The sequence below is a fragment of the Nilaparvata lugens genome, unplaced genomic scaffold, assembly GCF_014356525.2.
Source record: "Nilaparvata lugens isolate BPH unplaced genomic scaffold, ASM1435652v1 scaffold2359, whole genome shotgun sequence".
NCBI classification, from domain to species: domain Eukaryota; kingdom Metazoa; phylum Arthropoda; class Insecta; order Hemiptera; family Delphacidae; genus Nilaparvata; species Nilaparvata lugens.
Window position 1 is genome coordinate 32,532 of NW_024090297.1, and position 13,804 is coordinate 46,335.

The following is a 13,804-nucleotide window of genomic DNA, read 5'->3' on the forward strand; positions in this document are numbered from 1 at the left end:
ATATCTATTAAACCTTCGAATCCTGCACTCAAAAGTAAATGTGATACCATTCAAATGGAATAAGATTGATTTGAATTGGAATTTGTTATTCCTGTATCATAGTGCATTTTTCTACTAGTTACCCTACGTATTGTACATTATTGTAATAAAGCACTAGCTGTTCCATAGTAGAAGTCTTTGAAATAAAAGGTTTCTTTTCAAGTTAGTGTCACATTTTATATTTTTTATCCATTGTATACCGTATATCCATTTAGTTTTAGAACATTGTATTAACACTACTATTGTTTCAAAAAGAGTCTGAATGTAATTAGAATATGATTCTATCGTATGATTCTTCAACGAATCCATCATAACTTACAAAAACCACAGCATTTGTTCTATTTACTTGTCAATAATCTTAGTTGCAGAAGCATTTGTATTTCCAAAACAAATTTGGTATTAATTATGAAGTATGAGTAAAGACATATTCGCCTACAAGACATAATTATTATTCGTTGAGCATTGTTCTGATGCTTCACTCCAACTGTACTTCTTCCACTACGAACTACTATACTCGCGTACTTACTAATAATAGTAAAGAGAAATAGAATAACATTTATTATCAGGCCTACATTTTTCTATTGCACTACCATAGAGGATAGAACAGAAAATATTGTTATTTCCTACTATGGTATGGTAGCCTACTCATCAAGCTAAATTTCAACCAATAAAATACAGTACAACCACAATCACGTACAAACATAGAAAAATGCGACTCAATAGAACGTATATTTTATTCTATATTCGATATATGGCCGATTTTCATTGGGCCATAGTGACGAATATGTTGGTCTTGATCGAAATTAGCCTTGTTAATTAAAGCTACTGGATGTTACTTAGTTTACAACCAAAATTAAAGCATCTCAGCCTCTATAGCTGGATAAATTAATCGTTGAATAAAATATTAAGGAAACATAGAAAGTAAAATAATAAGAGAAATAAGGAATGCTTTAAGCTCCGTTCACACCAAAGTTAATAACTTAATCCTTACCGGTATAGATTCTATTAGATTGAAACGGAATTAACAAAACTTGACTTCACTTATAATGTTCATCATGTGTATGATAAGTTATGTTCAATCTAATAGAATCTATAAGGATTAAGTTAATAACTTTGGTGTAAACGCATCTTTAAGTTACTTCTGACACAGTGTTTGATGAGATGTAGAAATATCGATTACCTATCATAATGAAAACACAAAGGTGCTGTAGTCAACATCATAATGTTGATAGTTGACAATTTATGTGTTACCGAGTTGCCTATGCTTACCGTAGTTGACCAAATAGAGTTAGGGCCAAGCCTAACGAAGCGTTTGAAACAAGTCGGCAAGGCAGAAATATCTCCGATTGGCTGATTATCAGGCCAATTCCCGAACGCAAACCCTATCTGCCAATCGGACAGCTTCCTGTCTGTCGTGCCGACTGAAAATATACTCATGTGGCTTGGCCCTTAGTTGTGTTTATTAAGCATAGGATTACTGTACCATATTGTTCGGGTCAAAAACAGGCACTGGTCAACGTCGGGGAAGGGGGGTGTATTCCATACGCCCAGACCTCATTTTTGTTGAGATGATTTTAGAAGATGAAAGAGATTAAAGTTGATCCTTTTTATTGGAGATGATAAATTTATTATATCTCCTGTGAAGTTGATCAAAAAAGGCGTATTAGATTGAAAAGAGCAATTAACCATATTATTTGAAACCAAAAATGGTTTGGAATCAGTCGAGCGGTCCTTTTCATTAATTAACGTAGATACCGTACTTACAGAAACTGTAATGTAATCATTTTTTGTGGAATTACCTATAAAATCTTTTTCCTGCTCGCCTGAGGGCTTGAAAACCCATTATAATTCAGGAATATAAATTATGGGAAGTTTTGAATTGTAGGCTACACCATTACTACATATTATTTGCACATTTGAAATTTCATTGGATAAAAAGTTAGCGCGAAGTAGCGCTATTGGGTGGACTGGAATGAGCGGGAAGTTTTAAACTAGCGTATTCTATTTTTCATAGCGACGACAGTTCAATCACTCAGAAACTTTATTCTGCAGAATTCGATCACATTATTATGATATCCGGCTCTTTTACCGTTTCTGTTCAAATACAGATATAATTAAATTCTGAAAAAAATTGCTCGTGTTCGCGGTGCGTAAATCTGTACGCACCTCTAAGTGGGTCGTCCACTAGAACCGTTTTCGTCCGAACTTGCATCGGCCGAAAACTACCGAACTCGTCCGAACGATCCCCAAACAAAGAAAGCTATAGACGGTAATGTCTAAAAATTATTTCATTGTTTCAAAAATACATTTTAAATCAATTATATGACTTGTGTACTCAAATATTTTGATAGAATGAAGAAAAACAATGGCGGCTGAGAATTGTTAGTCTACTTTTGTACAGTCACTCTCAAAAGTAAAAATAAAATATTCTGGAAAACGGACAACATTGCAAAGCGAGAGAGAGATAGCGCTATTTGTTTTGTTGTATGATAGAAAAGGACAGCAACAGTATTGTCAATTGTACACTGCCATTATAACGTGGACCTCACTATAAATGTAGAGCTGCGTACAGACTAAGGGTGTGATTACATTGAATCCCTAACATATCACTATTTATCTATATAAGATTCATGAGCTGACATCATAGAAAAATTCTTTCTATTAATATTACTTATTACAATAGGTAATAACAATAGAGAATACTGCCCGTGGAGCTGGTGCCAAATACTGTAATAAGGTAAGTTGATCACAGTAATAATCTAAATAAAGGTATATTACCTTGACAACTGTAGCTCCTCAATACTGGAGACTCCTCTTGGTCTGGATATCCTCCAGTATCTGCCTGAGTTCCTCATCCTCGAATCGGCCCTCCAGACTGGGGATGAGCGCCTTGGCCTCCTCGGGGGTCTCCGGACACAGATTCGCAATCGACGCCAGCTCGAATTTGTGCAACTTCTTCTGGGTCAGCAGGTTTCGCACGGCTGCTATCGTTTCCTTCAAAATAAAATCAACAATAAATTTTGTTTCTCTCACAATTAAAATAATTTGAATAAACTTTTTTGACCGAGCGAAGTGAGGTCTAAAGATTCAAGTCGACGGTTTTGCATTTCTCTTTATGTTTATATGTTACGCATTTACAGCGAAACGCAGCAATAGATTTTCATAAATGTTCCTTTTTGAATTGGGCAATGGGCAATGTGCCCAGCTCCATAATACCTCAACTTGTCAAGCAGAATCCACGAATCTACACACTCGAAAGCTCGACTCAAGTCACAGAAGGTGGCTTGAGTGAAGCTTCGCTGCTCGAATGACTGCAGTACCCTTCTCGCCACTTTTTAAAGAGCATCCACTGTGGACCTTCCCCTCCTAAAGCCAAATTGACACTCATTCATTAGTTGGAACTCCTCGAAATGCTCAGATAACTGTATGTACATAATCGTTTCCAATATTTTGGCCAAGACCGGAACAATAGAAATAGGTCTATAGCTGCTTGGGCAGTTCTTGTCACCTTTTTTATAAATGGGCACAACCCTCGCCTTCTTCAGCTCTTCAGGGAACACTCCTTCCTTAAGACACTTGTTTAAACAGTGAGTCAGAGGGTCCACTATACTATCAATTATCTCCTTCAATAAATTAACAGATACTCCATAGACGTCCCTGCTACTCGAAGTCTTGAAACCTTTTACTATACTTATAACCAACTCAGGCAACACCTGACAGAAATTGAAACATTGTGGCAAACTTGGCCCGTTGATTGCTTGCATATCAATTCTAAAAGTGCTGGGTCCATCCACAGAGGCTCTGATTTCTCTAACTGACTGAATGAAAAAGTTGTTAAGTGTCTCCGGTTGCATAGTTATTGTCCATCTTGATTCCTTGGCTACATTATTTATTGTCTTCCAGGCAGCCTTACATTTATTTTTTGAGTTTTCAATGGAGTTCTTATTATGTAACCTTTTAGCCTCTCTTATAGCGATTTTATACTCATTTCTACATTTGATATACGCTAGTCTAGTATCTATAGTTTGATATTTGTCATGTATAGTAATATTAAATATTCTGGTAGTTAATTATATTTCTTCATAACCTATAAATGATCTGGTAATCGTGCAGAATTACAGATATTTGCTTTGCCTAATGACGGACAAGGATAATAGCAAGCCAATGTTATTATCAGGTGCTAACTTTACAACGTCAAACTCACTATAAAAAACCAGAAACTAATGCCACAGTAACCAATGAGAGAAGCGGAATAAGTCATAGATCAGCCGTTGATCACGGATTTCAATATTATAACTGTATGATTTGGAAGATGTTTCTATTTTTCCAACATACTTGAGTCAATCATTTTTTCGGGTAGAAAAGGATAGCGCTATCTGCTTTGTCAAATGATAGACAATGGTAGCAACACCCATGTTAATCAAGGGCTGCCATTATAACCTGGACCTCACTATAGTCTGAGCGTAACCAAACACAAGCTGCGTCGCCGAGTGAGCAAGTATAGCCGTTTTCACACTCACCGTTTGTCGGCCGACACTCAGAATTTACTGTCCTCCGATTGGCTAAGAATCAGCTGTTGGTGAGAATTGACCAATCAGAGGAAAATTCTGAATGTCGGCTGACAATCGATAAGTGTGAAGATGGTCTTTTTCAAATATTCATTTATTCATATGCAAATACAATGCAGGTAAAAACAACAGGCATTTTCCCAAAACTGCTTCAAACCTTAATTTTGGAACACACAGTCTTAAGGTTATGTTACTTACGTTACTTAACTGATAACTTAATTCGCACACAATTTTGAGTCCAAATAACTGATAGTCGGCCGACATTAATCGTCACGACACCAAGAATGTCCTCCGATAAACTGCGAATCAGTTGAGATCCGTATAATTCCCGGTCTTCCCGTCCTGTGGACACCCTGAGAGAATTAGTCAATCGGAGGATAATGACCGCTTTCACACTTGGGCTCAACTCACACTTACGCAACTCAGGTCGAGAAGAGACTCGACTCTAGTCGAGAGCATGTGTTTCCAAATGGTGACACTCAGACCAGGGACACTATGACCTTTCCTTGTTTGTATATCTATTATAATTTAATCTCTGTTAAGAAAAATCTGTCCAATTTTAATAAAAATATCTCTGTACATTCACATTACACTAGACATAAGGATGATATAACTAGACCTACAGTTAGATTGACTAAAACTCTGAAAAGTATCTACAAATTCGCATGTTTAATCTTCTACCAGATAATGTTAAGCAGTTACCATTGTAAACGTTTTGTATTGCTGTTGATAAATGGTTCAAGTCTGAAGCTTTCTATTCTGTAAATGAGTACCTAGAATATTTTAATGTGTATGTGTAAATTTGATTGTTTGATATAGCTTACCTTGTGATATTTTACATATTATTGACAAAGCCTATTGCTTACATTTTGTTATGTTGTTTTATGGCCAATAAATTTCTTGATCTTTGACCAGTCGATTCTAATCTCCTCGACGTCACCATTTGCAAACACAATGCTCTCGACTAGAGTCGAGTCTCTTCTCGACCCGAGTCGCGTTAGTGTAAGTTGAGCCTTACCGATTTTTTGAAGGCAGGGCACGACAGGACAGAAAGCTCTCAAATTGGGTGATTGGGTAAGCGTATCGACGACCAGAAAACCAGAGAGCTTTTTGTATTGTGTCGTTCCGTCGAGAAATCGTTTAGTGTGAAAACGACCAATCTGGGTGTCATGAAAGGTAAATGTCGGCCGACAATCGTTACGTGTGAAAACAGCCATCAAAAACAGAATTGAATTGCTTTGCGTTTTGAGTAGCGCCAGTGTGATTGAAGCATTTTCAAATACTGGGGAAATATACAAACTTAATTAGAATACATACTAATTATTGAACAAAAATAAAAATTACTCGAATACTCAGGAAACTTCTGCTATGAAAAATATCGACAAGAAGGTGGACGGACAGCTCAAAGGAGATTCGATGAGAGATAACTTACTATGCAGACAATATTACCATGGAGAAATGATAAGAAGATATACCATGGCATAAGTCTTTAATATGTCAAATTTCAAGAGTTCTTTTGTTAACTCATGTCGATTACTGTCAACAACTGTCTATTATTACTGTATTATCGGCGTGAGAGTGTATTGAACGGCACAGTATGAGAGACTATCAGCTTCATATAGCTTAACGAGAAAGAACTACTAGGACTATCGGTTTCAGTTAACAGTGAAATTTGCAACATAAACGTCCTATACCATGGCATATCTTCTTATGCGATCTTTTATCTATGATATTACGGGTCGATACCAAACGAGGCAAACGATAGGAGAGTCCTGCGTCAGTCGAGGCCAGCGACGGTAGCGGACGGTTTCTATCGTCATAGAAATTAATTTAAAATGAGCTATTGGAAGAACCCTTACATCAATAAAATATAAAAGTTAGAGAACAAAATTTAACCGAGATAATTAATACAATGTGCCTTTAAAACAGAAATAATTTATAAGTGGAATTACAGAAATCGTTCACTCTATAGTAAGCCTTTGCAGCAAGAAAGCTGTAAAAACTCTTTTTCATTAATGAGGTATGTGGAACGCCAACATTTTTCTGAGTCTAGTGAGTTCTATTATTATGAATGGATCAAGGAAACAATTTAAAAGACAAACCACAAATGTTGGTACCTTATTTTTGAACTTGCGGAATCGTTCGGTGTAGGTGTCGGTTTTCTGGAAGACGTTGGAGAAGCCCTGCTCCTCCTCGGCACTCTCGTTCTGCTGCTTGCGGTGTGCAATCAGCATATGAACCTCACTGATCAGCAGCGTCTCTGCGTTCTCAAACTCCTTGGGAAACTGCAGGTCGGCTGCGTCCTCTTCGGTCAGGTCTACACTGCCCGCCGCCATTTTTAATCTACAAATCAAAGAGAACTTCTTTAGAAACAATTATCAGTGTTAGGTAAGTATTGTTACAATATGTGTAATCTTATCTAAATTCGGGAGAGGAATAGCACAAGGCTACCTTATGTTTTCTCTCCCTATCATTTTGATGATGTACTTATTGTATGAATCAATGGTGTAGACTGAAAAAGACACAAGATTGGCTTGTGGGTGGTATAAAATTATATAATAGTTTACCTCTCCATGTAAGAATAGCTCCTTTCAATGAATATAAGTTAGACTTCAAAGGTGTTTGAGAAGAAACCTTTCTACTCTATTGCTGAATGAAACTGAGTTTGACATGTAGGCTGTGATTCTTGAGTTGAACTGTGATATGGATGTTTTTTGAATGTATGTTTCTTGTTTGCTGTGCTTTGTTTTCTGTCTGTATTGTCTGTTTACAATATTATTTTAGCTGTTGACTTTGTTTTGTGACACCCAACTGTTGATCTTGACTAGAGATTTGATAAAAATGTGATGTTTCTAAAACTGTAAGACTGAACTGAAATTGAGTAAACAATAACTTAGGAATAACTGAAAATAATTAATTGATTGATATTGTTCTATGTCTAACAATATTTAATTATTATTATTTCTTATTCTTTTTATTAAAAATACTCTATGTTTGAACCAAATTATTGAGTTAATAAAATTTGTAATAAATAATTAATTGATTGATATTGTTCTATGTCTAACAATATTTAATTATTATTATTTCTTATTCTTTTTATTAAAAATACTCTATGTTTGAACCAAATTATTGAGTTAATAAAATTTGTTTATTTTATTATTTAATAAAGAATAAATAATCAATCTATTGTATCAGTACTTTGTAAATAATCGTAGCTCATATGCTTTATGTAATCAACATGTCTTTAGTCTGTATTTTGAAATGTTGCATTGTTTAGTCTTCTAATATTGTAAAAAAATCTTTAGTAGGCGACTGTGGTCTTGGCTCTTTTGGGACAGTCCTACACTGACGGCACAATTTTGAATCTACAAAATCAAGGAGGAATATTTTATAAACAATTGTGGCATTGTTGTCTTTATTCGTACAAGAAAAATGTTTAGTACGTGACTGTGAGAAACAATTCTTTAGAAACAAATATTACTGTTGGATAAGTATAAAGTAAGTAATGTTACAGTAATCAATCTATTTCGAATTTTATTCAATCCAATTCACAATATTTACAAATTATGAGAAATAAAATCATACAGCTTAACAATATTAGAGTAATAAGTTATATTATAAAGTAGGCTTACATAAAAGTCTAATTTATTAAACAATAACTTCAGACAAGAATTCGAACATGCTAAATCAGGACTAATTTGTGAATTTGGATAGAAAAATACTGCTTGCTGATAGTACAAAAACTCTACGTCTGCGAGCAGGAATGAGTATCTGATAATTTATTAATTTCTGGAGAAGTAGAAAAATAGAAAAAGAAGGAAGAAAGAAAAATTGGCAACCAATCACTCACACATTCACACTAACCATGCTCACTTTTCAAATCCGGCTCATTTTCCCAATGCATAACCACCATTATCTGTATTTTAATATGAAACCACATTGAAGTGGTAGATAGTCCGGCATAAGACCTCTGAGCCATCCAAGAACTTTTGTTTTAAAAACAAGTCGATTTTGTGTTCTCTTAATTTCAAGAGGAATATTGTTGAAAACTTAGGGCCGAGAAATACAAACGATTTCTGGAAACAAGTGGTATACGATTTAGGAAGACCACCTCACAGTCACAGTCAATACGCGCACAGCTACCATGTATCAGTACTCTGTAAATAATCGTAGCTCGAATGTTTCATGTAATCAACATGTATATTTATTCTGTATTCTGAAGTGTTGCATTGTTTAGTCTTCTAATATTGTAAAAGAATCTTTAGTAGGTGACTGTGGTCTTGGCTCTTTTGGATCAGGTCTACACTGCCCGCCGCCATTTTGAATCTACAAAATCAAAGAGGAATACTTTATGAACCATTGTGGCATTGTTTAGTCTTTATTCGTACAAGAAAAATGTTTAGTACGTGACTGTGAGAAACAATTCTTTAGAAACAATTATTACTGTTGGATAAGTATAAAGTAAGTATTGTTACAATAATCAATCTATTGAATGAATGAATGAATGAATTTTATTTGCCAAAAACAAAATACAAAAAAGCTTTACAAAAAATAAATATAAGTATATGCTACTGCACTTAAACCAAGATACATACATTTATTTAATTAGATATAATAACGAAATGATATCCTTTACATTACAAACAATAGTTTTAAAATGAAGATTCAATTTATGATCACATGCATAAGTACAGTAGGTGAGGCAAAAACACCGGCAAAAGGAAGATTCCTTGTGCGCCAGTGTGAGTCGTAAATCAGCTTAATCAGGGATGTAATATATAAACTTGAATCTAGCGTATGAAGTGTTCGAAAATATAATTTATAATATGAAGTTGATTATTGTATAAAAGTCAACGATTGGAAATAATTCAAGTTTAGCCATGCCTCCATGGCTCTTTTTCTGTGTTTATTATTTCGGAAATTATTAAGTGGAAATTCACTTTCTAGTACATTTATGAATTTACTGCTAATGTAGTAAAGTTGCCTTCTATTGTATCAGTACTCTGTAAATAATCGTAACTCAAATGCTTCATGTAATCAACATGTCTTTATTCTGTATTCTGAATTGTTGCATTGTTTAGGGCCGGTTTCCGAGCTCGGGATTCATCTAGGTTCTAGACTTCAAACAGCTGGAGTCAGAAAATTGGCTTTCCGAAACGTGGCGTAGTCGTAGTCATAGTCACATTTAAATTAAATTTCGAAAAACTAGAAAATTGAACACAAAATAAAATAAAGAGAAAATAGTGTAAAGTTTCAGCTATTTTGAATTATTTGGGAATGTTTAATTTTGTTTCCAATTATAGAAATGAGAAAATAAAGATTGTCATAAGAACTGCGACTACGCCCCGTTTCGGAGTCAGAATTTTCTGACTCCAGCTGTTCAAAGTCTAGAACTAAGCTAAATCCCGAGCTCGGAAACCGGCCCTTATGCCCGGCTGCAGAGTCGTTACATAAAACCAATCATAGCTATGTGAGCCATAGTTTAAAATCACTGACATAAATGGTTGGTCGTTGTACAGTCGTTTGCCGAAGCTCATTTAGTTGTATCTCGAATTAGCATCACACATAAGTCACACTGCAGCTCTATTCACTTTTTTCCGTACATGCTTCTATCCAACCAATGTCTTGGCATCGGGCAAAGTTTCAATCGACATCACTGTGAACAGACTCAAAAGACCTCAAATAAAATTGATAACCAATATGTCGACTCTTGGTGTTTGGCAAGATTTCTCACCATATTCAGCGATTTGGAGGTTATAAACAACTTGAAAAAACTAGGGAGAGAAAAAATAATTTACTTATATACAGATGATTTTTCTTTAAAAACAAGCTACCTATCACAACTCTAAAATGCATCTGGCGGGAGTAGATATTGGATTTAACAGCACGACTTCGGGCCCATAACTTAACTGACCGTTTTTAGCTATTGGAGACATAAATAAGCTCTTTTTGACGACTGTGCAACGAAATCATGTGTCTAATAGGGCGTTTTTAGTTTTTGAGAGCTATAGTTTACTTTGACATCCGTGCAACGAAAAGTGGAGTTATGGCTTCATAAATAAGTTAAATGCCTAATTTTATCTTTATGTGACGACTCTGCAACCGGGTATAAGTCTTCTAATATTGAAAAAAATCTCTTGTAACTTAGGTGACTGTGATCTTGACTGTTTTGGATCAGGTCTGCACTGCCCGTTGCCTTTTCGAATCTACAAAATCGGGCAGAACCTATTTAGAAACAATTGTAGCATTGTCTGGTCTTTATTTGTACAAATAACATGTTTAGTTGGTGTCTGTGGGAACCACACATTTTTGAAATGACTGGGTGAGCAACCCCTGATGTTTATTTTGATGAGCTAGATATTGACTGAATAATATAGCAAAAATAACATTTGAATTGTGCGTGAGTAATGAGACAGATGATGAGAAATGTGTGTATCTTTATTCTTTATTGATTGATACAATAAAGCTGGGTTTACACCAAAGTTATTAACAAAATGTTAATAACTGAATCCTTATAAATTCTATTAGATTGAACGGAACTTGACAAACACATATGTTTATCATGTGTATGATAAGTTATGTTCAATCTAATAGAATCTATAAGGATTAAGTTATTAACATTTTGTTAATAACTTTGGTAACCAGCTTAAGTGCATCATCAAAATGATAGGGAGAGAAAAAATAAGGTAACCTTGTGCTATTCCTCAAAAAACAAACTTAATATTTTAAAAGCACAGCTAAGATAGATCTATACACAGATATTTCTAAAGCTTTAGGCGGATTCCGCACAACTATAAAGCAATTTTTAAACACATACCAAAATAATAGTTTTTAGAGGAGTTCGGCTCTTGGTTAACCACACAACGTATCGCATCGATAGCTTATCAGTAGGCCTAAGACCATAATCAAATCGCCCCTAATATGATAGTGAACGCAAACAGAATGAAACGTAGTTCAGCTATAAATTTGAACCTACTTGTTGTTATAGATCGATTTAAGATGGGAATCTAGCTTAAAACACGCTGGAGACAAACCAAGATTTTCAGCCGGGCTGGTGACCCGAGTGAGAAATTAGTAAGGTTGTTAAAATATGGTTGCCGGCTGCTAGAATTTGGCGACACTACAATAATATATCTCGCCGACTCTTGCCAATTTTTTTTGGTCATTTGCATCTTTAATAATGTACAGAGTATGACTATTATAGAGTTTGTGTTAACAACGCACACTACATAGGAATGCCTGGTCAATGATTTAGATAGGTATTGGAAATTTATAAGCCTAATAACAGATTATAGAGAAACAATAACATAAGTATTATATACGCTATTGTTTAGAATTGTTATTCTTACGCTATTGTTTCTCTATGAACAGATGTTCCCCGAGGCTTCCCAACCTGCTCGGACATGCCTAGCGTTTGCCGAGACTTGTTGAAAAATCTATTACAAACCTATGATAATACAATAAATATGGGTTCAAATAATTTAAGAGAAAACCTTTCAAGGAATTCAGGAAAATATGAATGGTTTTTATTAAAAACTAATATGGAAATTGAAGCACTTCTTATAGGTTATGTGAGATTGAGATCAAAGTATACGGAATTATAATGCTTCAATTGAAGATTCTATAGACAATGAGTTATTGAATTACCTTTGGATAAGATGTCTTGACTTTAAAAAAGAAGGATCGCAGCAAAGCCAATAAAAATTATTTAAATTGTGTAGAGACAAGATTACTGTACAACGATCGCCAAGCAAAATGCAAATTGAAAGCGTACACAGGTTAACCAACAATGCAACAAAAGAATCGTAAAGTAGATAAACCGTTTTCTATGAAACCTTGTTTTTTATGATCAATTCAATTGTATGATTATTTATGAATAGTAATGATCCTTGAAAAATTTGATTACAACTCATTGATCAATTTCAACATTTCTTTTGGTCTTCAAACTTCAAACGTTCAAAGAAATAAACTTTATTTCCAGTTTACTTTACTCCAGCTGGCGACGCATTCCAGCTGATTCCAGCAGAAGGGTCCCAATGCAACATAACCTTAAAAAAGTAAACAAACACTGGAGGATACATAACCTGAAAATTAAAAAACTAAACAGAAGATGAGTCAAAAAATGATATTGAAATCTATTTCAAACATTGAGGAAGTCACGACAAGATAGTACAAAAATAGGAGAGCAATATAACTTGCTGAAATTAAACGTTGTTTTAGTTTTAAAAGCAAAGTTTCCAAAGTCTTATAACATTTTACAATACGGTGATGGTACTGTGTATGATTTTTGTTTAATTAATATTATTAAATAATTTTATTGAAATAAGATAGCTTCTATATTATTCTACCCATTGATCCAATATTATGGGTAAAGGATGCAGATTTAGGTATAAAGACTACCGCATTAACTAGTGATTTTATTTCTCTGGACTGTCATATTCTGGTTATCTTCAGATAATCAATTACATGACATGAATGTAACTTACATCAACAAATAGAAGCAGAAACTCTAAATATTAATACAATCACTTCTCCAAACACAAGATTAGGGTTATGCACTAGTGTCTCATTTTCAAACATTTGAAACTATTAAAGGATAAAGTTTCAAACAAATTCATTAATCATCATAATAAAAAGGGTTCTGGATGCGATAAGGTGACTGGATAACATCTTCAGAATAAAACCTAGGTTTTGGCTCACTGATAAGCATAATGTCTTCTTTGAACTTTGAATGAACTCTTTAGACATCTAATAGCCCACACTTGAAGCAATCAATTCAGCCCTGCTGTTGAAATATAAAGTATCAATATTTTAAAGTATTAATTATTCATGGAAGTACATTAGTGATTAGATAAATTCATTGGAAGTTTCTTTAGTGACAATAACTTTCATTCACTATCGAATTGGAATGAGTTGTCATCAGTCAGATTTATAAGAGAAAGTTTTATCCTAAAAGTAACTATAACTAGAATTTTAGTTTATGTTTCTATGCCAATTTTACCCAGGAGAAACAATTATTGTTAAGGTACTTGCAAATAACTTGGACATATTTCTTACTTGGTGACAGATATCTCTATTTCAAAGTGTAATATTTATCAAACTGACATCTATTCCAATTTCTCTACAAAAATCCACACTTCTTTAACCACTACTAATAATGCTTTCGATTTTTTATCAGTTTTTCAAATATTCGTTTG

At 34.3% G+C, this 13,804-nt stretch overlaps 1 protein-coding gene across 3 annotated transcripts; it reads right to left on the bottom strand.

Moving 5' to 3' along the window:
• Positions 1 to 2,817: 2,817 nt before the first annotated feature.
• Positions 2,818 to 12,563, bottom strand: LOC111054467 (DNA-directed RNA polymerase II subunit Rpb4-like). 3 transcript variants are annotated; one of them, XM_039443970.1, is made up of 4 exons: positions 12,255 to 12,378; positions 10,104 to 10,263; positions 6,725 to 6,950; positions 2,818 to 3,033 (listed from the first exon to the last, which is right to left on the bottom strand). In XM_039443970.1, exons 2-4 carry the CDS (start codon positions 10,142 to 10,144, stop codon positions 2,836 to 2,838), a joined length of 465 nt encoding a protein of 154 aa, XP_039299904.1. In that variant the 5' UTR covers positions 10,145 to 10,263; positions 12,255 to 12,378; the 3' UTR covers positions 2,818 to 2,835. The 3 variants fall into 3 exon arrangements, with proteins under 3 accessions (XP_039299904.1, XP_039299905.1, XP_039299906.1); XM_039443971.1 differs by lacking the exon at positions 10,104 to 10,263 and having other exon boundaries at positions 12,255 to 12,563; XM_039443972.1 differs by lacking the exons at positions 10,104 to 10,263; positions 12,255 to 12,378 and adding an exon at positions 11,425 to 12,220.
• Positions 12,564 to 13,804: the final 1,241 nt, after the last annotated feature.

Bases quoted from the DNA above. Each gene is read 5' to 3' on its own strand.
- LOC111054467 (XM_039443970.1), bottom strand. From the start codon at position 10,144: ATGAGCTTCGGCAAACGACTGTACAACGACCAACCATTTAT. The intron at 6,951-10,103 runs GTCAGTGATTTT...TTTGATTTGTAG, and splicing joins TACAACGACCAACCATTTAT to ATTAAAAATGGCGGCGGGCA. The intron at 3,034-6,724 runs GTACCAACATTT...TTTATTTTGAAG, and splicing joins TCCGCAAGTTCAAAAATAAG to GAAACGATAGCAGCCGTGCG.